The 25,183-nt window shown below is 44.1% G+C and overlaps 1 protein-coding gene across 1 annotated transcript; it reads left to right on the forward strand.

The window, feature by feature from the left end:
• Positions 1 to 5,788: 5,788 nt before the first annotated feature.
• LOC147986911 (anthocyanidin reductase ((2S)-flavan-3-ol-forming)-like) lies at positions 5,789 to 8,230 on the forward strand. The gene is made up of 6 exons (XM_087540194.1): positions 5,789 to 6,628; positions 6,730 to 6,896; positions 7,005 to 7,205; positions 7,298 to 7,457; positions 7,545 to 7,761; positions 7,852 to 8,230. Exons 1-6 carry the CDS (start codon positions 6,490 to 6,492, stop codon positions 8,159 to 8,161), a joined length of 1,194 nt encoding a protein of 397 aa, XP_087396320.1. The 5' UTR covers positions 5,789 to 6,489; the 3' UTR covers positions 8,162 to 8,230.
• The last annotated feature ends 16,953 nt before the right edge of the window (positions 8,231 to 25,183 follow it).

Genomic DNA, 25,183 nt, shown 5'->3' on the forward strand with positions numbered 1-25,183 from the left:
CGCCATCCGGTGCATCAGATAAATTCCCCAAGCAAACGGAGGCGGCGATGTTATGTTCAAGAGTGGAACGCGTTAGGGTTGGGGGATACATAAATTTGGGATACGGTAAGGCTACGTGGGGGCACTGCAATGGATCGCTCATAGCAAGCAACAGGCAATGCGTCACTCGATGGAATCCGGTAAATAGGCCAGCCCGGCACGGACGGGAACGACAACATGCGTATGTTTATTTTTCCAGATTTTTTCATTTTTTTATTTCGTGCCGGCTTTATATTGAAAAAAAATATAGGAGAAAAAGTTTGACAATTGGAAAAAACTAGCTGATTCAAAAAATGTTAATAAACTTTAAAAATAGTTTGCAAATTCAAAAAAATATCAAGAATTTAAAAATAATGTTCATGAATACAAAAATATCTTATAAATAAAAAATTTCATGAATTTGAAAGAGTTCAGAAATCTGAAAAATGTTCACAAATTTGCAAAGAAAGTAAACTTGAACATTTCTTGAAATTTTGAACAATTTTCGAAATTCAGAAAAAAATTAAAACATGACAATGTTTTTAAAACACGAACACATTTCCAAAGGCGTGCATTTTTTAAAAGCCCAAAAAAATTTTAAATTCTGAATTTATTTGGAAGATACAAAGGTTTTTTGAAATTTTAATATTTTTTGAAAACATATAAAATTTTGAGAAATAAGTGAGGAAATTTTGAAATCCCAATTCTTAGGAAAAGGCATACACTTTTTGAAATTCTGATCATCTTTTTAAAAGTGGGCACATTTTTTAACTTATGAACTAATTATAAATTTCAAATTTTTTTTTGAAAAAAATAGAAACATAGTTTAAATAGTTTTTGAAATCTGGAACAGGTTCTAAAAAACCAAAAAGTTTTGATTTTTTCCTAAAATTTGTAAAATTTTGGAAAAAGTTGAAGAAAATAAAAATAAATAGAAAAAAGAAAAGAGAACGAAACCAAACCGAAAAATCTTAAAAGAACAACCGGTTCAGGAAGCTTCTAGATGATTTCCAAAACTGGATAGATACGTTCAAGAAGCTTCCTAAAGATGGTTGTTGGTTCAAGCACCACACTTATACTAGGGAGACTAAATGGACCAGCCCAATATAGTGCTATAGCGGGTGATCACCATCATATCACTTGTAAAGAGCGATACATAGCATTCGCGGGCAATGTGTAGGTGTAGTTGGTAGATCCGCTATTGCCTATTCGGGTTAGTTTGCTAAGGGTCTTTATCCAATATCTTAACCCAAGGAGCTAAGTTGAGTTTTGAACATTTGCTAACCTTTTTGACTTTGGTCCTAGTTTTTTCAATCCTGTTTTCGGTTTGCGGTTTTCTGCTGATGCCTACCAATCAATATCAGTGCAAAAACAGGGCGCTATAACATTCTGGGCAATGCCTTGCTAAATAAATCTATGTAGACTACCTCTCTAGTAGCACGCTATAGCATGAAATGGCACGCTAATAGCGTATTTGAAGGGCCACATTATTTTATCATAGCACGCTATTTTTTTTCATTGGTCAAGATGCTTGTTACACCTAGCCCAGTCTGATGTCTCCATGTCGCTGATTTGCCCTTTTAGGAAGTGCGTGTCGTCTTTGCTTGTGTTGCTTAGTTCAGGTCATAGGGAGACATAAGACTGGTTGCTTTGCTACTTCTGTGCGTGCGACTGGAACTGCGACATTGGTTCATCCAGCGGTTCTGTCATTGCGCTCTACTCTTTCTTTTTTGTTCCCGGTGTTGCTGCTTCTTCTTCAAAATCCCCCAGTCGTTGGTGATGAAGTGAGCCTCAAGATGGTGCTCTAGCTACTCTTTGAGTCTGTGCTCTTCCACTCCTATTACATCAATAAGATTGAGCAGAGTGTGGACGTTGTCCGCTTCTCCATGCTGGTCCTCAAATGTTTCAGCAAGGCCTTCAAGGTCGCAAGTTCAACACCTTTTATTCATCGTTGCTGCTCTAAACAAGTGTAACACCACCATGACAAAATGAATGATGGCGTGGCCTCGTGGGTGCTAATTTTGGTGGTGCAGGTACCATGATAGACGAGCTGAGGAACTTCTTGTAGTTCAACCTGCCAAAGATGAAGGAGAGGAAGAAGACCAAGTTCAGTGTCGGCATCATGGAGCCCAAGATTGGGTTCCACATCACCGAGGCCATCAATATGTGCAGGAACTACTTCATCTCATGTGACTGCATTTTGATTAGTTCAATGACCATCCTTTGTTTTCTCTTTTGTCGTGATCCTTCTTTCAGTTTTGGTTTGGGGATATGCAGGAGGAGAGCTCCTGTCATCCCAATTCATGACATTCGATATTGATGAAGTGCTTGGTCGGTGAGTTTTTGGCGCCGTGTTTTCGTTTTGATTTGATGAATTTCGGAGTTATGGCTGTTACGATGGTGCACGAGTGCTACAGTTCATTCTTGCGTCGGGGAGCATGATGCCTTGTCTCTTTATTAGGGACGGTGTCTCATGATTTTGCCTATTGTTGTTGTTTCTCTGCATTTTTTGTTGGAGACCTTCGATTTCTTTGTTCCTCTGTTGCCTAGGCCTTTGTTCTTGTGTATGTGGGTGGCCCATGTTCTGGCAATACAGGGAACATTGAAGCAACATTAAGATGGCCACTCCACTTAAAAACAATGGCTACAACATTAGCTAAACACACAAAAACGAGAGCAATTACCAAAGAGATGCTCAGAGGCAAGCGACGTAGCAAAGTGTGCATATGCTTCTAGTGCTAAGATTAAAGACAAAAGTATCAAGATGTAGCCTTGACCAGACTTCACTTCTTCTTAGGATTCTTCTTGGCCTTCACAACATAGCTAGATGATTAGGGTTAGATTGGTTCATGTCCTCATTATAGTTTGCCTGGCCTGGAGCTTGCCTGGAATCTGCCTAGAGTGTGTTTGCTTAGTGACCCAGATATTTGCATGGTGATAGTGAAGTCGCCTGGTATGCTACCTGGCGCCAGACTAAGGAAATCGGATGCCTGGGCTTCTATCCAACGGCAACATGATCCCACTAATAATATATTAATATAAGGACTCGTTTGGTAGCTAGGGATCCCCTAGGGATCTCGACCCATTCCCTGGGTGGAAAGCCCTCACAGAAAATCTTACCCGAGCCAGATATCTGGACATTTGGACATTCGAACCCCGGAGGCTTTCTCGAGCCGATCCCAGTAATTTCCCTAGGATAGCATCCTCACCTCGCGACATCAGGAGGGAATTTCCTGTCTTGCTCGCCCACTACACTTCTCTCTCACCTATACCTAGCCATGGGATACCTGACCCGACCCGTCCCGGCTCGGTCTTGCCCATGGGCCAGGCCCGGGCCTACATTTTGAGCCCGAAGGCCCTACACAAGGCCTGGCGGGCTTTTTCTTTGATGGGCCGGGCTTGGGCCTGAATTCTAGTCCCGACGGCTGACTCGGGCTAGGCCCAGGCATAGTTTTTTTTTGTTTCGGGCTATGTTAGGCCCGGCCCAACGGATGGCCAGGTATACTCTAACCCATTCCCACCAGGTCGCCACCTCCCACTCCTGCCACCACGTACTGCTCTAGGTGTTGCCTCTCCTCCTTGACCGGTACTATTATAATCTCTCCAAAGGGTCATGTAAGTTTTCCATGGAATTTTAGTTTTACCTAGAATATTCTACCCTAGCCATCTTTTCCTTGGAAATATCCACCTTAGCGTCCGAACAAGGCCTAAGAGCATCTACAACCGGACTTGGGAAATCTGACCCCCTATACGTCCGCGGACGCGTCCGGACGGGCCTTCATATTTCCCTCCTGGCATCCACATATCTCAAATTCGGACTCTCGAATTCATGAAAATCCATGCACATAAATAAAAAATGTTGGTACGGAGCATAGATAGTGTTTACATAAAATTTATTTTAAGTGCAGAACTCAAGCATTAGCTCATTGGTTTTCATCGTGGGTTCACATGTGCTCCACAAGATCGTTGAGTAGCTGCGTGTGCAACCGATGATCTCGAAGATTCTGATGCATCTACAGAAAGTTCATAAGCCGAGCCGCATCTTGATCTTCTAGGATTTCAACTTGTTCTCCTGGTGCTTCAGAATCATTGGTTTGGACTACACCATCACCCTCATTCTCGACAATCATATTGTGCAGAATAACTCAACACGTCATTAGTTGCGACAAAGTTTCTGATTCCCACATCATTGCAGCACTTTGCACAATTCCCCAACGAGCTTGAAGCACACCAAATGCCCTCTCCACATCCTTCCTAGCCGCTTCCTGCATTGTTGCAAAGTGGTTCTGTTTATTGCCATGCGGTTCGGATATGGTCTTCACAAATGTCGCCCACCGAGGATAGATACCATCAGCAAGATATTATCCCATGTTGTAGTCTCGGCCATGACTGTGTAGTTGCACGGCGGTGATTCCCCATTGCAAAGCCTCCTGAACACGAGAGATCGTTAAAGCACGTTGATATTGTTGGGAGAACCCGACATTCCAAAGAAAGCATGCCAAATCCAGAAGTCATGTGATGACACCGCTTCTAATATGATGGTGGCTTCTCTGGTGTGACCTTGATACATTGTCCGCAAATCTTTGGGGCAGTTCTTCCATTGCCAATGCATGCAATCAATTGATTCGATCATTCCTAGAAACCTTCTTGCCTCTTCAATAGGCAACAACTTCTCCCCGTCCTGCGCATTTGGTTCTCAGAGATACCCAGGTCCAAACACCTTCACCACGACGCGGGCAAACTTGACAGTAGTCTTCAAGCACGTGCTCTCCCCCATCCCGACCATCTCACCAACGGCATCTACAGCAGTACCAAGTGCAAGCATCCTTAAAGCAGCCGTGCATTTCTGCTTGCAGAGAAAGAGAGTTATCCGCATCAATTCCTTGTGAGCTTGAAGTAGTCGTCGTGTGCCTCCACTCCCTCCACAATGCGCAAAAACAATGGTTTCCGCAAGCGAAAACAACAACGAAACAATGGATCATCCGAGAAAGTAGGATTGGGAGCAAAGTAGTCCCTGTGCAGTAGCTTTGCTCCGGGCACCCTATCCCGGTTGATCACTCTTCTTCCTTTGATTGAGCCCTTGAGGTTGAGAATATGCTCCACTTGTCGGTCCATTTTCTCTTGCATGCTCATGAGCATGATCATGTCCACTTCTTCGTCCGAATCCGAGAAATCGAAGAACACTTTGAATCAAGCTCCGACTGTCCATACTCCTCGTCTGACGAATCATTGGAATCCATCGTTTTCCCTAATAAAATCACAAAAAATCCGGTTGGGCAATGTGCCAAACACATCAAGCGCAAGGCGGAGTGAGAGAGTTGCCGGACGTACCATAGTGGCGTCCGAGCCGGTGACGATGCACCGCACGACGAGGACGAGAGAGAGGACTGCTCTGCCGGAGCTGGCGGCGCAGAGACTAGGAACGGCTGGGGAGCGCGCGCGGCGGCGGAGCTGCGACATGGACGACACGGAGGAGGAAGAAGAGAGGAGATAACAAATGGATCCGACAGGTCTTGGGGGTGCATTTGATGCAATTTACGATGGGATCGGGTTGTCGGATCCGATGTGGCTGGGTGTGCCCGGGCGCCCCCTTATATGTCCCATATTTAGGCTGGATATGAGGGTGCCGGTCAGCCTGGGTATTTGAGGCCCATTTGAGGGGGAGGGGGGGCGGCCCGCCCAGACGTATAAGACGGGTTTGAGGCGCCTGACTGTTTAAAGCACTTTCCCCTCCACTCACTTTTCCCCTTCGTTCATACCTCACAGCTCACTCACGACCTGCTCTCTCTCTCACTTGTTCTTGTGGAAAGGAGAAGAAATTGCTTGGAAAACTAATTTATTGGCTTTGATTCATCTTTTCCCCAACAATCTTTCTTGTTCCTTGAGATCTGGTGAAATCCCGAAGGTGAGAACGCCATCTGTACCCTTCTCTATTTCTGAACGAAATCCTGAATGTGTGCCGCGATTTCTTGCTCCCTTCTCTAGTTCTTTCTTGTTGTGATTGTAATTAATCCTGTCGCTCCTTCTGGCCTGAGACATGACCAAATACATCATCCATTGACAAGCAACATTTATTTTTTGATCCTCCACTTCCAACCCTAAAAAACAGCATGCAAGAGAGGCTAAATTGAATCCATTTGTTTGATTTGGTGAGAATTGTATAGTTACCTCGTGCTCCTATATATCCGCAACGTCATTTGGTTTTGCTTCTTGAGATTCTCAACGTCTTTCAGTCAACAGCATCTTTTTGGCCAGCAGCACGTCAGGCTCCTCGCCGTATTTTCTGTTGCAGCCCACGCTGGTCGTTGGGCATCCTGAAATCTCGACCTGCCTGTCAACCTTCAGCCATGATATCTGTACATAAATGCACGTTAGTGCAGAGTGCGAGCATCATCGAGTTGCCTCGCAGAAACAGAGCTCCCATGCTCGAGTTGTTGCCAGGCGTACTGCAGAGTAGTGATCATCGGCGATATGGCGTCGGCAGCAGGCGATGGGACGAGGAGGAGGAAGACGGCGTGCGTCACCGGCGGCAGCGGGTACATCGCGTCGGCGCTGGTGAAGATGCTGCTGGAGAAGGGGTACGCCGTCAAGACCACCGTCAGGAACCCCGGTAATTTAAATACTGGAATCTTTGTTTGCCTCTGGTTGAGGGTTCTGTACATGGTACTCTCAAGTCTGAATGAGCCCGATCATGGCGTTTTGGGTTCGCAGATGACACGGAGAAGAACGCGCATCTCAAGGCCTTGGCGGGGCTCGGCCCCTTGGAGGTCTTCCGCGCCGATCTGAACGAAGAGGGCAGCTTCGACGGCGCCGTTGCCGGCTGCGACTACGCGTTCCTCGTCGCCGCTCCGGTGAACCTCGAAGCGGAGAACCCTGAGGTAAAACGTCAGCCACCAAAGTTTCTGTCCCAGTCGCTGATATCTGAAACTGAAAGTATCATCTGTCACTATCGCACACTGCTTATATAATTCATCCGGCGGTGGCAGAAGGACGTGATCGAGCCGGCCGTCCACGGAACACTCAACGTGATGAGGTCGTGCGTGCGAGCGGGGACGGTGAAGCGCGTGGTCCTGACATCGTCGGCGGCCGCGGTATCCAGCCGGCCGCTGGAAGGCGATGGCCATGTCCTTGACGAGGAATCCTGGTCCGACGTCGAGTTCCTCAGATCGACAAAAACCGGTCCTTGGGTACGTAAACATATATCAACTTTCAGTGTTTTCGATCTGTTCAATCATTTCAGTCACGGATGAACCGATGATGCTAGCGTGCCATATCGCAGGCGTACCCTGTGTCGAAGGTGCTTCTGGAGAAGGCGGCGCGCGCGTTCGCGGAGGAGAACGGCATCAGCCTCGTCACCGTGTGCCCCGTCGTCGTCGTCGGCGAGGCGCCGGCGGCGGATGTCCTCACCAGCGTCGGCCACGTCCTCTCCCTGCTATCCGGTGAGGCCTGAAACGAATCAAGACATACCGGCAGACACGCTCTGTCCGACCGATTACTTGAACATGACGTGCGTGCGATGGTATTAGGCGATGATGCGAGAGCCGGCATCCTGGAACACATTCAGAGGGCGTCGGGTTCGATCCCGATGGTCCACATCGACGACCTCTGCCGCGCCGAGCTGTTCCTCGCCGAGGAGGAGGCCGCGTCGGGGCGCTACATCGTCTCTAGCATCAACACCACTGCCGTGGGTCTAGCCCGGTTCTTGGCCGCAAAGTACCCGCAGTACAAAGTCGATACAGATCGGTACGCACGAATGTCTTGACTCGTCCCTTCTGGTCATGGCGAGTTCCAAAGCTCGTGCACTCAAATGTTTGTTTGTTTGTTTGTCTTCAGGTTCGGCGATCTCCCCGAAGCCAAGAGTGTGCGTTTCATCGGCGAAGCTCGTCAAGGAAGGGTTCGAGTACAAGTACAAGAACCTGGACGAGATATACGACAACGTCGTCGAGTACGGAAGGGCCTTGGGAATCCTTCCGTACTAGCATGGTGGATCTTACTAGAATCAAACGATGCGCTTGCAAGCAAAATAAGCAGTCTCCTAAAGTACACAAATGATGAAGTGTTTAGTTTATACGGAAAAGGGATTTACTGTATAAGATTGTATGAAAAGTACTGCCTTTTTCGCAAAAAAAAATGTACCACCTAAAATACACATATTTCTTTGGCTTCTTTCTCATAATAAGTTGCTGCGTAGAGACAAGACAAGCTGATCAAGAGGCAGCAGCTTGATGATTTTTCATGCCTGTCCGTAGTGAGGCGGAATCTTGCTCTCATGTATTCTTTGATGGGAAAATATCATACGAAAACCAACATTTGGTAGAAATCAGTGAAAACCATGAGAAAAAGATGTTTTGAAGTTTGAAAAAAATCTGAAAAAAAATCTGGGATGTTAAAAGGATGATGTTTATTGTCACACAAAATTTCAAGTTGAAACACATTATGAGATGTGAGCTATGAAGAAGACAAATTTAGCCCTGAATAGTGACATCACACATCTCGTAATGTGTTTTGTAAGTACATCTAGTGTCACCCCTAGTTGTTTTTGGAGTATTGACGACAAATCTAGTTGAGGGACTAATGTGTTTGTGAGAATTGCAGGATAACATAGGTAGAAGTCCCTCATTGATTCGGTTTTCCTACCAAAGATGACCCCTAAAAATGTATGAAGACATTGAAGTCAAAGGTGGTATCTGAAGACATTCACATTGAAGACTATGTCAAGAGAAGACATCGCATAAAGACTATGGAGCACGAAGACTTAGATCTTTCGTAGTTCTTTTTCTTCTTTGATTGAGTCATAGGAACCACCGTACTGTTAAGTGGGGTCCAAGAGAACCAGTCAGAATGACTGAAGTGATGCTTAACTAAAATCCTATGTCTTTGAGTGAAGACTATGAGAACGAATCTTGTCCAGAGTTGGACAAGTCAGCTTTGCTTGTAGCCCAAGTAAAGTTGCTGTGTGTGTTTGAAATCTGACCGTTGGAACACGTGTCGGTTCCTTAGTGACCCAGGGTCATTTCGGATAAATCAGATCGGGTTGCCTAGTGGCTATAAATAGCCCACCCCCTACAACCATAAACGGTTGGCTGCTCAGAGTTAAAGTACCGCCTTTTTCGCAAAAAAATGTACCGCCTAAAATACACATATTTCTTTGGATTCTTTCTCATAATAAGTTGCTGAGTAGAGACAAGACAAGCTGATCAAGAGGCAGCAGCTTGATGATTTTTCATGCCTGTCCGTAGTGAGGCGGAATCTTGCTCTCATGTACTCTTTGATGGGAAAATGTCATACGGAAACCAACATTCGGTAGAAACCAGTGAAAACCATGAGAAAAAGATGTTTTGAAGTTTGAAAAAAATCTGAAAAAATATGGGATGTTAAGAGGATGATGTTTATCGTCACACAAAATTTGAAGTTGAAACACATTATGAGATGTGAGCTATGAAAAATACAAATTCAGCCCTGAATGGCGACATCACACATCTCATAATGTGTTTTAGCTTGAAATTTTGCGTGGCGATAAAACATCACCCTCTTAGCATCCTGTATTTCTTTCAACAAAATTCAAAACTTTCAAATATGTTTTCCATGAAGTTTTTATTGAATATTGGTTTCCGTATGATATTCTCCCTTCTTTGATTGTGTTGTAGCAGTAGAGATTTGAAAGATTGCTCTTGCTAGCACCTATGAAGGTGTAGCTTGTTGGAAATATGCCCTAGAGGCAATAATAAAATGATTATTATATTTCCTTGTTCATGATAATTGTCTATTATTCATGCTATAATTGTATTATCTGGAAATCGTAATACATGTGTGAATACATAGACCACAATGTGTCCCTAGTGAGCCTCTAGTTGACTAGCTCGTTGATCAACAGATAGTCATGGTTTCCTGGCTATGGACATGGGGATGTCATTGATAACGGGATCACATCATTAGGAGAATGATGTGATGGACAAGACCCAAACCTAAGCATAGCACAAAGATCGTGTAGTTCGTTTGCTGTAGCTTTTCTGAATGTCAAGTATCATTTCCTTAGACCATGAGATTGTGCAACTCCCGGATACCGTAGGAGTGCCTTGGGTGTGCCAAACATCACAACGTAACTGGGTGACTATAAAGGTACATTACAGGTGTCTCCGAAAGTGTCTGTTGGGTTGGCACGAATCGAGGCTGGGATTTGTCACTCCGTATGACGGAGAGGTATCTCTCTGGGCCCACTCGGTAATGCATCATCATAATGAGCTCAATGTGATCAAGTGGTTGATCACGGGATCATGCATTACGGTACGAGTAAAGTGACTTGCCGGTAACGAGACTGAACAAGGTATTGGGATACCGACGATCGAGTCCCGGGCAAGTAACGTACCGATTGACAAAGGGAATTGAATACGGGATTGATTAAGTCCTCGACATTGTGGTTCATCCGATGAGATCATCGAGGAGCATGTGGGAGCCAACATGGGTATCCAGATCCCGCTGTTGGTTATTGGCCGGAGAGCTGTCTCGGTCATGTGTACGTGTCTCCCGAACCCATAGGGTCTACACACTTAAGGTTCGGTGACGCTAGGGTTGTAGAGATATAAGTATGCAGTAATCCGAAAGTTGTTCGGAGTCCCGGATGAGATCCTGGATGTCACGAGGAGTTCTGGAATGGTCCGGAGGTGAAGAATTATATATAGGAAGTGTAGTTTCGGCCATCGGGAAAGATTCGGGGTCACCGGTATTGTACCGGGACCACCGGATGGGTCCCGGGGGTCCACCGGGTGGGGCCACCCATCCCGGAGGGCCCCATGGGCTGAAGTGGGGAGGGGAACCAGCCCATAGTGGGCTGGTGCGCCCCCCTTGGGCCCCCCTGCGCCTAGGGTTGGAAACCCTAAGGTGGGGGGCGCCTCCACTTGCCTTGGGGGGCACTCCACCCCCCTTTGGCCGCCGCCCCTTGGGAGATCCCATCTCCAGGGCCGGCGCCCCCCCAGGGGGCCTATATAAAGGAGGGGGAGAGGGAGAGCAGCCGCACCCAAGCCTTGGCGCCTCCCTCTCCCCTGCTACACCTCTCCCTCTCGCAGAAGCTCGGCGAAGCCCTGCTGCATCCACCACCACGCCGTCATGATGCTGGATCTTCATCAACCTCTCCTTCCTCCTTGCTGGATCAAGAAGGAGGAGATGTCATCTGCTCCGTACGTGTGTTGAACGCGGAGGTGCCGTCCGTTCGGCACTTGGTCATCGGTGATTTGGATCACGGCGAGTACGACTCCATCATCCCCGTTCTGTTGAACGCTTCCGCTCGCGATCTACAAGGGTATGTAGATGCACTCTACATACCCTAACTGTGTTCCCCCTAACTGTGCGCCGTTGCGACAGTTCGTTGTTTCGAAGCACCACATGATGATCGGGTGTGATAGATTCCAACGTTCACATACAACGGGTGTAAGACAGATTTACACACGCAATACACTTAGGTTGACTTGACGAGCCTAGCATGTACAGACATGGCCTCGGAACACAGAAGACCGAAAGGTCGAGCATGAGTCGTATAGAAGATAAGATCAACATTAAGATGTTCACCGATGTTGACTAGTCCGTCTCATGTGATGATCGGACACGGCCTAGTCAACTCGGATCATGTTATACTTAGATGACTGGAGGGATGTCTATCTAAGTGGGAGTTCATTGAATAATTTGATTAGATGAACTTAATTATCATGAACTTAGTCTAAAATCTTTACAATATGTCTTGTAGATCAAATGGCCAACATTGTCCTCAACTTCAACGCATTCCTAGAGAAAACCAAGCTGAAAGACGATGGCAGCAACTATACGGACTGGGTCCGGAACCTGAGGATCATCCTCATAGCTGCCAAGAAAGATTATGTCCTAGAAGCACCGCTAGGTGACGCACCCGTCCCACAGAACCAAGACGTTATGAACGCTTGGCAGACACGTGCTGATGATTACTCCCTCGTTCAGTGTGGCATGCTTTACAGCTTAGAACCGGGGCTCCAAAAGCGTTTTGAGCGACACGGAGCATATGAGATGTTCGAAGAGCTGAAAATGGTTTTCCAAGATCATGCCCGGGTCGAGAGATATGAAGTCTCCGACAAGTTCTTCAGCTATAAGATGGAGGAAAATAGTTCTGTCAGTGAGCACATACTCAAAATGTCTGGGTTGCATAACCGCTTGACCCAGCTGGGAGTTAATCTCCCGGATGATGCGGTCATTGACAGAATCCTTCAGTCGCTTCCACCACGCTACAAGAGCTTTGTGATGAACTTCAATATGCAGGGGATGGAAAAGACCATTCTTGAAGTATTTGCAATGCTGAAATCAGCAGAGGTAGAAGTCAAAAAGGAACATCAAGTGTTGATGGTGAATAAAACCACTAAGTTCAAGAAAGGCAAGGGTAAGAAGAACTTCAAGAAGGATGGCAAGGGAGTTGCCACGCCCGGTAAGCAAGCTGCCGGGAAGAAGCCAAAGAATGGACCCAAGCCCGAGACTGAGTGCTTTTATTGCAAGGGAAGTGGTCACTGGAAGCGGAACTGCCCCAAATACTTAGCGGACAAGAAGGCCAGCATCACAAAAGGTATATGTGATATACATGTAATTGATGTGTACCTTACCAGTAATCGTAGTAGCTCCTGGGTATTTGATACTGGTGCGGTTGCTCACATTTGTGACTCAAAGCAGGAGCTGCGGAATAAGCGGAGACTGGCGAAGGACGAGGTAACGATGCGCGTCGGGAATGGTTCCAAGGTCGATGTGATCGCCGTCGGCACACTACCTCTACATTGACCTACGGGATTAGTTTTAAACCTCAATAATTGTTATTTAGTGCCAACTTTGAGCATGAACATTGTATCAGGATCTCGTTTAATACGAGATGGCTACTCATTTAAATCCGAGAATAATGGTTGTTCTATTTATATGAGAGATATGTTTTATGGTCATGCTCCGATGGTGAATGGTTTATTCTTAATGAATCTCGAGCGTAATGCTACACATGTTCATAGTGTGAATACCAAAAGATGTAAGATTGATAATGATAGTCCCACATACTTGTGGCACTGCCGCCTTGGTCACATATGTGTCAAACGCATGAAGAAGCTCCATGCAGATGGACTTTTAGAGTCTCTTGATTACGAATCATTTGACACGTGCGAACCATGCCTCATGGGTAAAATGACCAAGACTCCATTCTCAGGAACAATGGAGCGAGCAACCAACTTATTGGAAATCATACATACTGATGTGTGCGGTCCAATGAGTGTTGAGGCTCGCGGTGGCTATCGTTATGTTCTCACCCTCACTGATGACTTGAGTAGATATGGGTATGTCTACTTAATGAAACACAAGTCTGAGACCTTTGAAAAGTTCAAGGGATTTCAGAGTGAGGTTGAGAATCAACGTGACAGGAAAATCAAGTTCTTGCGATCAGATCATGGGGGAGAATACTTGAGTCACGAATTTGGCACACACTTAAGAAAATGTGGAATAGTTTCACAACTAACGCCGCCTGGAACACCTCAGCTTAATGGTGTGTCCGAACGTCGTAATCGCACTCTATTAGATATGGTGCGATCTATGATGTCTCTTACCGATTTACCGCTATCATTTTGGGGCTATGCTTTAGAGACTGCCGCATTCACTTTAAATAGGGCTCCGTCGAAATCCGTTGAGATGACACCGTATGAATTATGGTTTGGGAAGAAACCTAAGCTGTCGTTTCTAAAAGTTTGGGGATGCGATGCTTATGTCAAGAAACTTCAACCTGAAAAGCTCGAACCCAAGTCGGAAAAATGCGTCTTCATAGGATACCCTAAAGAAACTGTTGGGTATACCTTCAACCTCAGGTCCGAAGGCAAGATCTTTGTTGCCAAGAATGGGTCCTTTCTAGAGAAAGAGTTTCTCTTGAAAGAAATAAGTGGGAGGAAGGTAGAACTTGATGAAGTATTACCTCTTGAACCGGTAAGTGGCATAGCTTAAGAAAATGTTCCTGAGGTGCCTGCACTGACTAGAGAGGAAGTTGATGATGATGATCATGAAACTTCAGATCAAGTTGCTACTGAACTTCGTAGGTCCACAAGGACACGTTCTGCACCAGAGTGGTACGGCAACCCTGTCTTGGAAATCATGTTGTTAGACAACGGTGAACCTTCGAACTATGAAGAAGCGATGGCGGGCCCGGATTCTGACAAATGGCTGGAAGCCATGAAATCCGAGATAGGATCCATGTATGAAAACGAAGTATGGACTTTGACTGACTTGCCCGTTGATCGGCGAGCCATAGAAAATAAATGGATCTTTAAGAAGAAGACAGACGCGGATGGTAATGTGACCATCTATAAAGCTCGGCTTGTCGCTAAGGGTTATCGACAAGTTCAAGGGGTTGACTACGATGAGACTTTCTCACCCGTATCGAAGCTGAAGTCCGTCCGAATCATGTTAGCAATTGCTGCATTCTATGATTATGAGATATGGCAAATGGACGTCAAAACGGCATTCCTTAATGGTTTCCTTAAGGAAGAATTGTATATGATGCAGCCGGAAGGTTTTGTCGATCCTAAGAATGCTGACAAGGTGTGCAAGCTCCAACGCTCGATTTATGGGCTGGTGCAAGCATCTCGGAGTTGGAACATTCGTTTTGATGAGATGATCAAAGCGTTTGGGTTTATACAGACTTATGGAGAAGCCTGCATTTACAAGAAAGTGACTGGGAGCTCTGTAGCATTTCTCATATGTATGTGGATGACATGCTGTTGATGGGAAATGATATAGAATTCTTGGAAAGCATAAAGGCCTACTTGAACAAGTGTTTTTCAATGAAGGACCTTGGAGAAGATGCTTATATATTAGGCATCAAGATCTATAGAGATAGATCGAGACGCCTCATTGGTCTTTCACAGAGTACGTACCTTGACAAGATATTGAAGAAGTTCAAAATGGATCAGTCAAAGAAGGGGTTCTTGCCTGTATTGCAAGGTACGAGATTGAGCATGGCTCAATGCCCGACCACGGCAGAAGATAGAGAAAAGATGAGTGTTGTCCCCTATGCCTCGGCCATAGGGTCTATCATGTATGCTATGCTGTGTACCAGACCTGATGTAAACCTTGCCGTAAGTTTGGTAGGAAGGTACCAAAGTAATCCCGGCATGGAACACTGGACAGCGGTCAAGAATATCCTGAAGTACCTGAAAAGGACCAAGGAAATGTTTCTCGTTTATGGAGGTGACGAAGAGCTCGTCGTAAAGGGTTACGTCGATGCTAGCTTCGACACAGATCTGGATGACTCTAAGTCACAAACCGGATATGTGTATATTTTGAATGGTGGGGCAGTAAGCTGGTGCAGTTGCAAGCAAAGCGTTGTGGCGGGATCTACATGTGAAGCGGAGTACATGGCAGCCTCGGAGGCAGCACACGAAGCAGTCTGGGTGAAGGAGTTCATTACCGACCTAGGAGTCATACCCAATTCGTCGAGCCCGATGACTCTCTTCTGTGACAACACTGGAGCTATTGCCCTTGCCAAGGAGCCCAGGTTTCACAGGAAGACCAGGCATATCAAGCGTCGCTTCAACTCCATTCGTGAAAGTGTTCAAAATGGAGACATAGAGATTTGTAAAGTACATACGGACCTGAATGTAGAAGATCCGTTGACTAAACCTCTCCCTAGAGCAAAACATGATCAACACCAGAATTCCATGGGTGTTCGATTCATCACGATGTAACTAGATGATTGACTCTAGTGCAAGTGGGAGACTGTTGGAAATATGCCCTAGAGGCAATAATAAAATGATTATTATATTTCCTTGTTCATGATAATTGTCTATTATTCATGCTATAATTGTATTATCCGGAAATCGTAATACATGTGTGAATACATAGACCACAATGTGTCCCTAGTGAGCCTCTAGTTGACTAGCTTGTTGATCAACAGATAGTCATGGTTTCCTGGCTATGGACATGGGGATGTCATTGATAACGGGATCACATCATTAGGAGAATGATGTGATGGACAAGACCCAAACCTAAGCATAGCACAAAGATCGTGTAGTTCGTTTGTTGTAGCTTTTCTGAATGTCAAGTATCATTTCCTTAGACCATGAGATTGTGCAACTCCCGGATACCGTAGGAGTGCCTTGGGTGTGCCAAACATCACAACGTAACTGGGTGACTATAAAGGTACATTGCAGGTGTCTTCGAAAGTGTCTGTTGGGTTGGCACGAATCGAGACTGGGATTTGTCACTCCGTATGATGGAGAGGTATCTCTCTGGGCCCACTCGGTAATGCATCATCATAATGAGCTCAATGTGATCAAGTGGTTGATCACGGGATCATGCATTACGGTACGAGTAAAGTGACTTGCCGGTAACGAGACTGAACAAGGTATTGGGATACCGACGATCGAGTCTCGGGCAAGTAACGTACCGATTGACAAAGGGAATTGAATACGGGATTGATTAAGTCCTCGACATCGTGGTTCATCCGATGAGATCATCGAGGAGCATGTGGGAGCCAACATGGGTATCCAGATCCCGCTGTTGGTTATTGGCCGGAGAGCCATCTCGGTCATGTCTACGTGTCTCCCGAACCCATAGGGTCTACACACTTAATGTTCGGTGACGCTAGGGTTGTAGAGATATAAGTATGCAGTAATCTGAAAGTTGTTCGGAGTCCCGGATGAGATCCTGGACGTCACGAGGAGTTCCGGAATGGTCCGGAGGTGAAGAATTATATATAGGAAGTGTAGTTTCGGCCATCGGGAAAGATTCGGGGTCACCGGTATTGTACCGGGACCACCGGATGGGTCCCGGGGGTCCATCGGGTGGGGCCACCCATCCCGGAGGGCCCCATGGGCTGAAGTGGGGAGGGGAACCAGCCCATAGTGGGCTGGTGCGCCCCCCCTTGGCCCCCCTGCGCCTAGGGTTGGAAACCCTAGGGTGGGGGGCGCCTCCACTTGCCTTGGGGGGCACTCCACCCCCCTTTGGCCGCCGCCCCTTGGGAGATCCCATCTCCAGGGCTGGCGCCCCCCAGGGGGCCTATATAAAGGAGGGGGAGAGGGAGAGCAGCCGCACCCAAGCCTTGGCGCCTCCCTCTCCCCTGCTACACCTCTCCCTCTCGCAGAAGCTCGGCGAAGCCCTGCTGCATCCACCACCACGCCGTCATGATGCTGGATCTTCATCAACCTCTCCTTCCTCCTTGCTGGATCAAGAAGGAGGAGATGTCATCTGCTCCGTACGTGTGTTGAACGCGGAGGTGCCGTCCGTTCGGCACTTGGTCATCGGTGATTTGGATCACGGCGAGTACGACTCCATCATCCCCGTTCTGTTGAACGCTTCCGCTCGCGATCTACAAGGGTATGTAGATGCACTCTCCTCTCGTTGCTAGTTGACTCCATAGATTGATCTTAGTGAAACGTTGGAATTTTGTTTTGTTTTCTGCAACGTTCCCCAACATAGCTAGGTCGTGGGATGGTAACTAAAAGAATCAGACTATTAATCTTGTCCACATCGCAACCCTCTGGGCTATCTGCACATGTAGGAATGATCTGTATTTCAACAATAGCACTTGGATTGGCTTATAGGTGACCCCTAAGAACATTGCAAAATCATGTTCTCAATGGAAGACCATGAGCTCGAGAAGCGCAAGAAAGAATGAGTGGAGGACATCACTGCATCTCTGTGGGTGGTTGCCAGAAGCGCCCCTTTGCTGATGTGGCCAAAGCCACGTTTACGAAGAAGGAACTATAGGTAAAATACCCCCTGAATCTACTGCCAGCGCCGATGAAGTAAAATGGAAGGCAACATTGTTGGGATGACGAGGTCGACCCATGTGTGTGGTAGAAGCTTGCTGAATATGGCCTGATGCTTACAGAGTGTTGTCCTTTCCCTCTCCAAATGGCCTCCTTTTAAAGAAATGAGGTAGGCCTCTGCATAAACGTGATGCACACAACCCAAAATAGAGTATAGAGCAAACACAACGATGGCAAAAACATTACAAGATATGAAAAAACACCTACAAGTCAACTTCTTCTGCAACAACGCCTTTAGAGTGGATACACTTCCTTGTGCCATCTTTGCCCCATCGAACCGGAGATGACATGAATAACGACTGTCATGTTGGTTGCCGAGACTGCTACCTCTTGAGCACTGCGTTGGTTTTCCCTTAAAGAGGAAAGGGTGATGCAGTAAAGCAGTGTAAGTAATTTCCTCAGTTTCTGAGAACCAAGGTATCAATCCAGTAGGAGACCACGCGCGAGTCACCTCGTACCTACACAAACAAATAAGAACCTCGCAACCAACGCGATAAAGGGGTTGTCAATCCCTTCACGGCCACTTGCAAGAGTGAGATCTGATAGAGATGATAATAATAAGATAAATATTTTTGGTATTTTTATGATATAGATTGAAAGTAAAGATTGCAAAATAAAATAGATTGGAAACTTGTATGATGGAAAACAGACCAGGGGCCATAGGTTTCACTAGTGGCTTCTCTCAAGAAAGCATAAGTATTACGGTGGGTGAACAAATTACTGTCGAGCAATTGATAGAAAAGCGAATAATTATGAGAATATCTAGGCATGATCATGTATATAGGCATCACATCCGAGACAAGTAGACCGAAACGATTCTGCATCTACTACTATTACTCCACACATCGACCGCTATCCAGCATGCATCTAGAGTAAGTTCATAAGAACAGAGTAACGCCTTAAGCAAGATGACATGATGTAGAGGGATAAATTCATGCAATATGATATAAACCCCATCTTTTTATCCTCGATGACAACAATACAATACATGTCGTTTCCCTTTCTGTCACTGGGATCGAGCACCGCAAGATTGAACCCAAAGCTAAGCACTTCTCCCATTGCAAGAAAGATCAATCTAGTAGGCCAAACCAAACTGATAATTCAAAGAGACTTGCAAAGATAAACCAATCATACATAAAAGAATTAAGAGAAGATTCAAATATTGTTCATAGATAAACTTGATCATAAACACACAATTCATCGGATCTCGACAAACACACCGCAAAAGAAGATTACATCGAATAGATCTCCAAGAGAATCGAGGAGAATTTTATATTGAGATCCAAAGAGAGAGAAGAAGCCATCTAGCTACTAGCTATGAACCCGAAGGTCTGAAGTAAACTACTCATGAATCATCGGAGGAGCCATGGAGTGGATGTAGAGGCCCTCCGTGATCAATGCCCCCTCCGGCGGAGCTCCAGAAAAGGCCCCAAGATGAGATCTCTTGGGTACAGAAGGTTGCGGCAGTGGAAATAGGGTTTCGTGGTGCTCCTGGATGTTTGCAGGGTATATGAATATATATAGGAGGAAGAAGTTTGTCGGTGGAGCAACGAGGGCCCACGAGGGTGGAGGGCGCGCCCAGGGGGTGGGCGGCCCCCTGCCTCGTGGCCTCCTCGATTGATTCTTGACGTCCACTCCAAGTCTCCTGGATCACGTTTGTTCCAAAAATAACGCTCTCGAAGGTTTCATTCCATTTGGACTCCGTTTAATATTCCTTTTCGGCGAAACTCTAAAATAGGAAAAAAACAGCTATTTGGGTTGGGCCTCCGGTTAATAGGTTAGTCCCAAAAATAATATAGAAGTGTAAAAATAAGCACATTAACATCCAAAATAGATAATATAATAGCATGGAGCAATCAAAAATTATAGATACGTTGGAGACGTATCAAGCATCCCCAAACTTAATTCCTACTCGTCCTCGAGTAGGTAAATGATAAAAACAGAAGTTTTGATGTGGAATGCTTCCTAACATATTTCTCAATGTAATTTTTCTTTATGGTGGCATGAATGTTCAGATCCGAAAGATTCAAGATAAAAGTTTAATATTGACATAGAAATAATAATACTTCAAGCATAGTAACTAAGCAATCATGTCTTCTCAAAATAACATGGCCAAAGAAAGTTATCCCTACAAAATCATATAGTCTGGCTATGCTCTATCTTCATCACACAAAATATCAAATCATGCACAACCCCGATGACAAGCCAAGCAATTGTTTCATACTTTTGATGTTCTCAAAAATTTTCAATCTTCATGCAACATATGAGCGTGAGCCATGGATATAGCACTATGATGGAATAGAATGGTGGTTGTGGAGAAGACAAAAAAAGGAGAAGATAGTCTCACATCAAATGGGCGTATCAATGGGCTATGGAGATGCCCATCAATAGATATCAATGTGAGTGAGTAGGGATTTCCATGCAATGGATGCACTAGAGCTATAAGTGTATGAAAGCTCAACAAAAGAGACTAAGTGAGTGTGCATCCAACTTGCTTGCTCACGAAGACCTAGGGCAATTTGAGGAAGCCCATCATTGGAATATACAAGCCAAGTTCTATAATGTAAAATTCCCACTAGTTTATGAAAGTGACAACATAGGAGACTCTCTATCATGAAGATCATGGTGCTACTTTGAAGCACAAGTGTGGAAAAAGGATAGTAACATTGTCCCTTCTCTCTTTTTCTCTCATTTTTTTATTTGGGCCTTCTTTCTTGTTCTTTTTTCTTTTGGCCTCTTTTCTTTTCTTTTTCTTTTTTTGTCCAGAGTCTCATCCCGACTTGTGGGGGAATCATAGTCTCCATCATCCTTTCCTCACTGGCACAATACTCTAATAATGATGATCATCACACTTCTTTTTACTTACAACTCAAGAATTACAACTCAATACTTAGAAAAAAATATGACTCTATGTGAATGCCTCCGGCGATGTACCGGGATATGCAATGAATCAAGAATGACATGTATGAAAGAATTATGAACGGTGGCTTTGCCATGAATACGATGTCAATTACATGATCATGCATGACAATATGACAATGATGAAGCGTGTCATAACAACGGAACGGTGGAAAGTTGCATGGCAATATATCTTGGAATGGCTATGGGAATGCCATAATAGGTAGGTATGGTGGATGTTTTGAGGAAGGTATATGGTGGGTTTATGGTACCGGCGAAATTTGCGCGATACTAGAGAGGCTAGCAAATGTGGAAGGGTGAGGGGGCGTATAATCCATGGACTCAACATTAGTCATAAAGAACTCACATACTTTTTGCAAAAATATATTAGTTACCGAAACAAAGTACTACGCGCATGCTCCTAGGGGGGTAGATTGGTAGGAAAAGACCATCGCTCGCCCCGACCGCCACTCATAAGGAAGGCAATCAATAAATAAATCATGCTCCGACTTCATCACATAATGGTTCACCATACGTGCATGCTACGAGAATCACAAACTTCAACACAATTATTTCTCAAATTCACAACTACTCAACTAGCATGACTCTAATATCACCATCTCCATATCTCAAAACAATCATCAAGTATCAAACTTCTCATAGTATTCAATGCACTTATATGAAAGTTTTTATTATGCCTAAAAGAAAATTACCATGTTGTTCTAAAGGACTCTCAAAATAATATAAGTGAAGCATTAGAGATCAATTATTTCTATAAAATAAAACCACCACCGTGCTCTAAAAAGATATAAGTGAAGCACTAGAGCAAAAACTATATAGCTCAAAAGATATAAGTGAAGCACATAGAGTATTCTAATAAATTCCAATTCATGTGTGTCTATCTCAAAAGGTGTGTACAGCAAGGATGATTGTGGTAAACTAAAAAGTAAAGACTCAAATCATACAAGACGCTCCAAGCAAAACACATATCATGTGGCGAATAAAAATATAGCTCCAAGTAAAGTTACCGATGAACGAAGACAAAAGAGGGGATGCCTTCCGGGGCATCCTCAAGCTTAGGCTTTTTGGTGTCCTTGTATTGTACCTTGGGGTGCCATGGTTATCCCAAGCTTAGGCTCTTGCCACTCCTTGTTCCATAATCCATCAAATCTTTACCCAAAACTTGAAAACTTCACAACACAAAACTTAACAGAAAAAATCTCGTGAGCTCCGTTAGCGAAAGAAAACAAAACATCACTTCAAGGTACTGTAATGAACTCATTTTTTATTTATATTGGTGTTAAACCTACTGTATTCCAACTTCTCTATGGTTTATAAACTCTTTTACTAGCCATAGATTCATCAAAATAAGCAAACAACACACGAAAAACAGAATCTGTCAAAAACAGAACAGTCTGTAGTAATCTGTAACTAACGCAAACTTATGGAACCCCAAAAGTTCTAAAATATATTTCTGGACGTGAGGAATTTATCTATTAATCATCTGCAAAAAGAATTAACTAAATAGCACTCTCTAATAAAAAAATGGAAGCAATTCTCGTGAGCGTTAAAGTTTCTGTTTTTTACAACAAGATCAAAAAGACTTTCCCCAAGTCTTCCCAACTGTTCTACTTGACACAAACACTAATTAAACACAAAAAATACAACCAAATTATTTATTACTAAACAGGAGCAAAAAGCAAGGAATAAAAATAAATTTGGGTTGCATCCCAACAAGCGCTATCGTTTAACGCCCCTAGCTAGGCATAAAAGTGAGGATAGATCAAGGTATTGCCATGATAATGATAAGGTAAATCGCGAAAGCTCATATCATACTCCCTGCGTTCAACAGCAAGTTTTCTTTTTGGCAAGCAAAAGTAATCAAAAGGGCTAAATTTAATGGGACAAAAGTCCCCAAGATCAAGCTCGGGAGGTATTGGTTCCTCCTTTGGCCCCTCATATTGCAGAATCAATTCATCATTATAAGCATTCTTTTGGCAAAAATTCATGGGCCTTTGTTCAAGTGAAAAACCTAGCCCATTGTTCTGGATGGCAAAATTATCATTAAGTTCAGAGATCCTATTAACAAGAGCATCGGTATGAACCTTTTTTCTAAGTTTTCATTAAAAGCAACGTGATCTAAAGATCGTAAACGCATAATGTCTTCTTGATAGAAAAGGATTGCTTCTATGGGAGGACGGCCAGCATCCACCCTATATATGCACACAAATTTCATTGGCTTCTTTTATTATAAATCTGAACTCATGAGCTAAAAAGATGGTTGCTGCTCGCTTAACAGAAGAATGCTCAATATTAGAAAATTCCAGGAAAATCCTTTATATGGTAGGGTGCATATGTAAATATTGTCTTTCGAGTTCAACTATGAGCAAAGATATAGCATCTGCGAGACTACTAGTTTTATGAAGGATATATCCACTCATGGTGGGCAAAGCACCGACACAAGTAAAGAAATCTTGAATGACTCCCTTCCCAATAATATTACCGCTACCAATCCCAAACTTTTTTAGTTTGTAAAATAGTAGGATTTTCAAGAGGATAATCAATAGCATCAAAGTTTTCCATATTATTATCCTTATCAACGATAAACTCCCCAGTTTCAGACATTATGGCAACAGATTGCAAAAGGAACGAGCACACAGAAGGAAGGAGGGAAAAAAGGCGAACGAAAAAGAGTGCGAATAAAACGGCAAGGGTGAAGTGGGGGAGAGGAAAACGAGAGGCAAATGGAAAATAATGTAATGCGAAGGATAAGAGTTGTGATGGGTACTTGGTATGTCTTGACTTGGCGTAGATCTCCCCGGCAACGGCGCCAGAAATCCTTCTTGCTACCTCTTGAGCACTGTGTTGGTTTTCCCTTGAAGAGGAAAGGGTGATGCAGTAAAGTAGCGTAAGTATTTCCCTCAGTTTTTGAGAACCAAGGTATCAATTCAGTAGGAGACCACGCGCGAGTCACCTCGTACCTACACAAACAAATAAGAACCTCGCAACCAACGCGATAAAGGGGTTGTCAATCCCTTCACGGCCACTTGCAAGAGTGAGATCTGATAGAGATGATAATAATAAGATAAATATTTTTGGTATTTTTATGATATAGATTGAAAGTAAAGATTGCAAAATAATATAGATTGGAAACTTGTATGATGGAAAATAGACCCGGGGCCATAGGTTTCACTAGTGGCTTCTCTCAAGAAAGCATAAGTATTATGGTGGGTGAACAAATTACTGTCGAGCAATTGATAGAAAAGCGAATAATTATGAGAATATCTAGACATGATCATGTATATAGGCATCACGTCCGAGACAAGTAGACCGAAACGATTCTGCATCTACTACTACTAGTTGACTGCCCGTGCGTTGCCACGGTTCCTTCAAGTTTTTCATCATCTCATATAGTATAGACATAATGGATGTTGAAAATCACAAGTGTCGAAAACATAGGCATGTAATATTCTGAAAAGAATAAAATTTAAAAAAACTAAAGGAGGCACCATTCCTGAAGCGATAAAGCACAAGTGGATTTGAATATTGCACTTACATTTGTTTGCGAAAGCATTTTGGCTACGGTTTAGCAGAAAATGTTGCTTCTGAAATAGAGATAAAAGGTGTATGCATTTCTATATGATGAATGGGAAAGATTGCACAAATGTGTGTCTCCAGCCATTTATGCAACATAGAAGTAAGACCTGAATGAACAAACTTTGGCTACAGCACTGTAACCGCAAGGACACATAATAATGATAATTTTCAGAAAAAATGTATCATATGAATGTCTTCTTTCGTTTATTTGTGGCAACTTTAAATTTGTACTTTCACTTCCTATCCTAGTCTTAGCTTCTCCGGACAATAGCTTGGACCTATTATGTCATTTGCAGAACAAAAGAAGAAGAAAACAAGGAGAGCCTTACCAGATTCAATGCACAAAATAGAGTGGTACACAGTCAAGTCATAACTATGCAGTTAATTAGCAATACAGATAGCACATGAATGCTTTATTTTTATTAGAACCAATTGTTTGATAAAACATACGGGCGTTCACACAAGAAATGTGTCATCAAGAAGTTATGTCACAGAAAAATTAACAACGAGTGTAATAATTTGTTATTAAGCTTAGATATACAAGAATAGGACAGAAGTAACACGATATCTCCCTCTGGCGCCACAAAGCAGAGCATCAAAGAGTATCTCCCCTCAGTGTAAAACAATAGGGTCTATAAGTTTGCTACAAAGCAGCTCATGCCTGAATGAAATTTCAGCCTCTATACTTCGCCCTCTAAGTGCACCACATACCTCAACTCGACTCACCTCTATCAATGGGGCATGTGCTCTTTGGTTTATCATCTCCAGCATTGTGTAATAACAAAATAATCATTGATCATGTTTTACAGTTTGAGACCACATATATACTGGTACATAAAAAGTGTACACACGATTTCCCCTTCATCAGA

Source organism: Triticum urartu, chromosome 2A (assembly GCF_056163025.1).
Source record: "Triticum urartu cultivar PI428250 chromosome 2A, HENAU_Tu73, whole genome shotgun sequence".
NCBI classification, from domain to species: domain Eukaryota; kingdom Viridiplantae; phylum Streptophyta; class Magnoliopsida; order Poales; family Poaceae; genus Triticum; species Triticum urartu.

Excerpts from the sequence above, each read along its gene's own strand:
- LOC147986911 (XM_087540194.1), top strand. The coding sequence starts at position 6,490 with ATGGCGTCGGCAGCAGGCGATGGGACGAGGAGGAGGAAGACGGCGTGC. Across the intron at positions 6,629-6,729 it reads GACCACCGTCAGGAACCCCG|ATGACACGGAGAAGAACGCG; the intron begins GTAATTTAAATA and ends TTGGGTTCGCAG. Across the intron at positions 7,458-7,544 it reads CGTCCTCTCCCTGCTATCCG|GCGATGATGCGAGAGCCGGC; the intron begins GTGAGGCCTGAA and ends CGATGGTATTAG.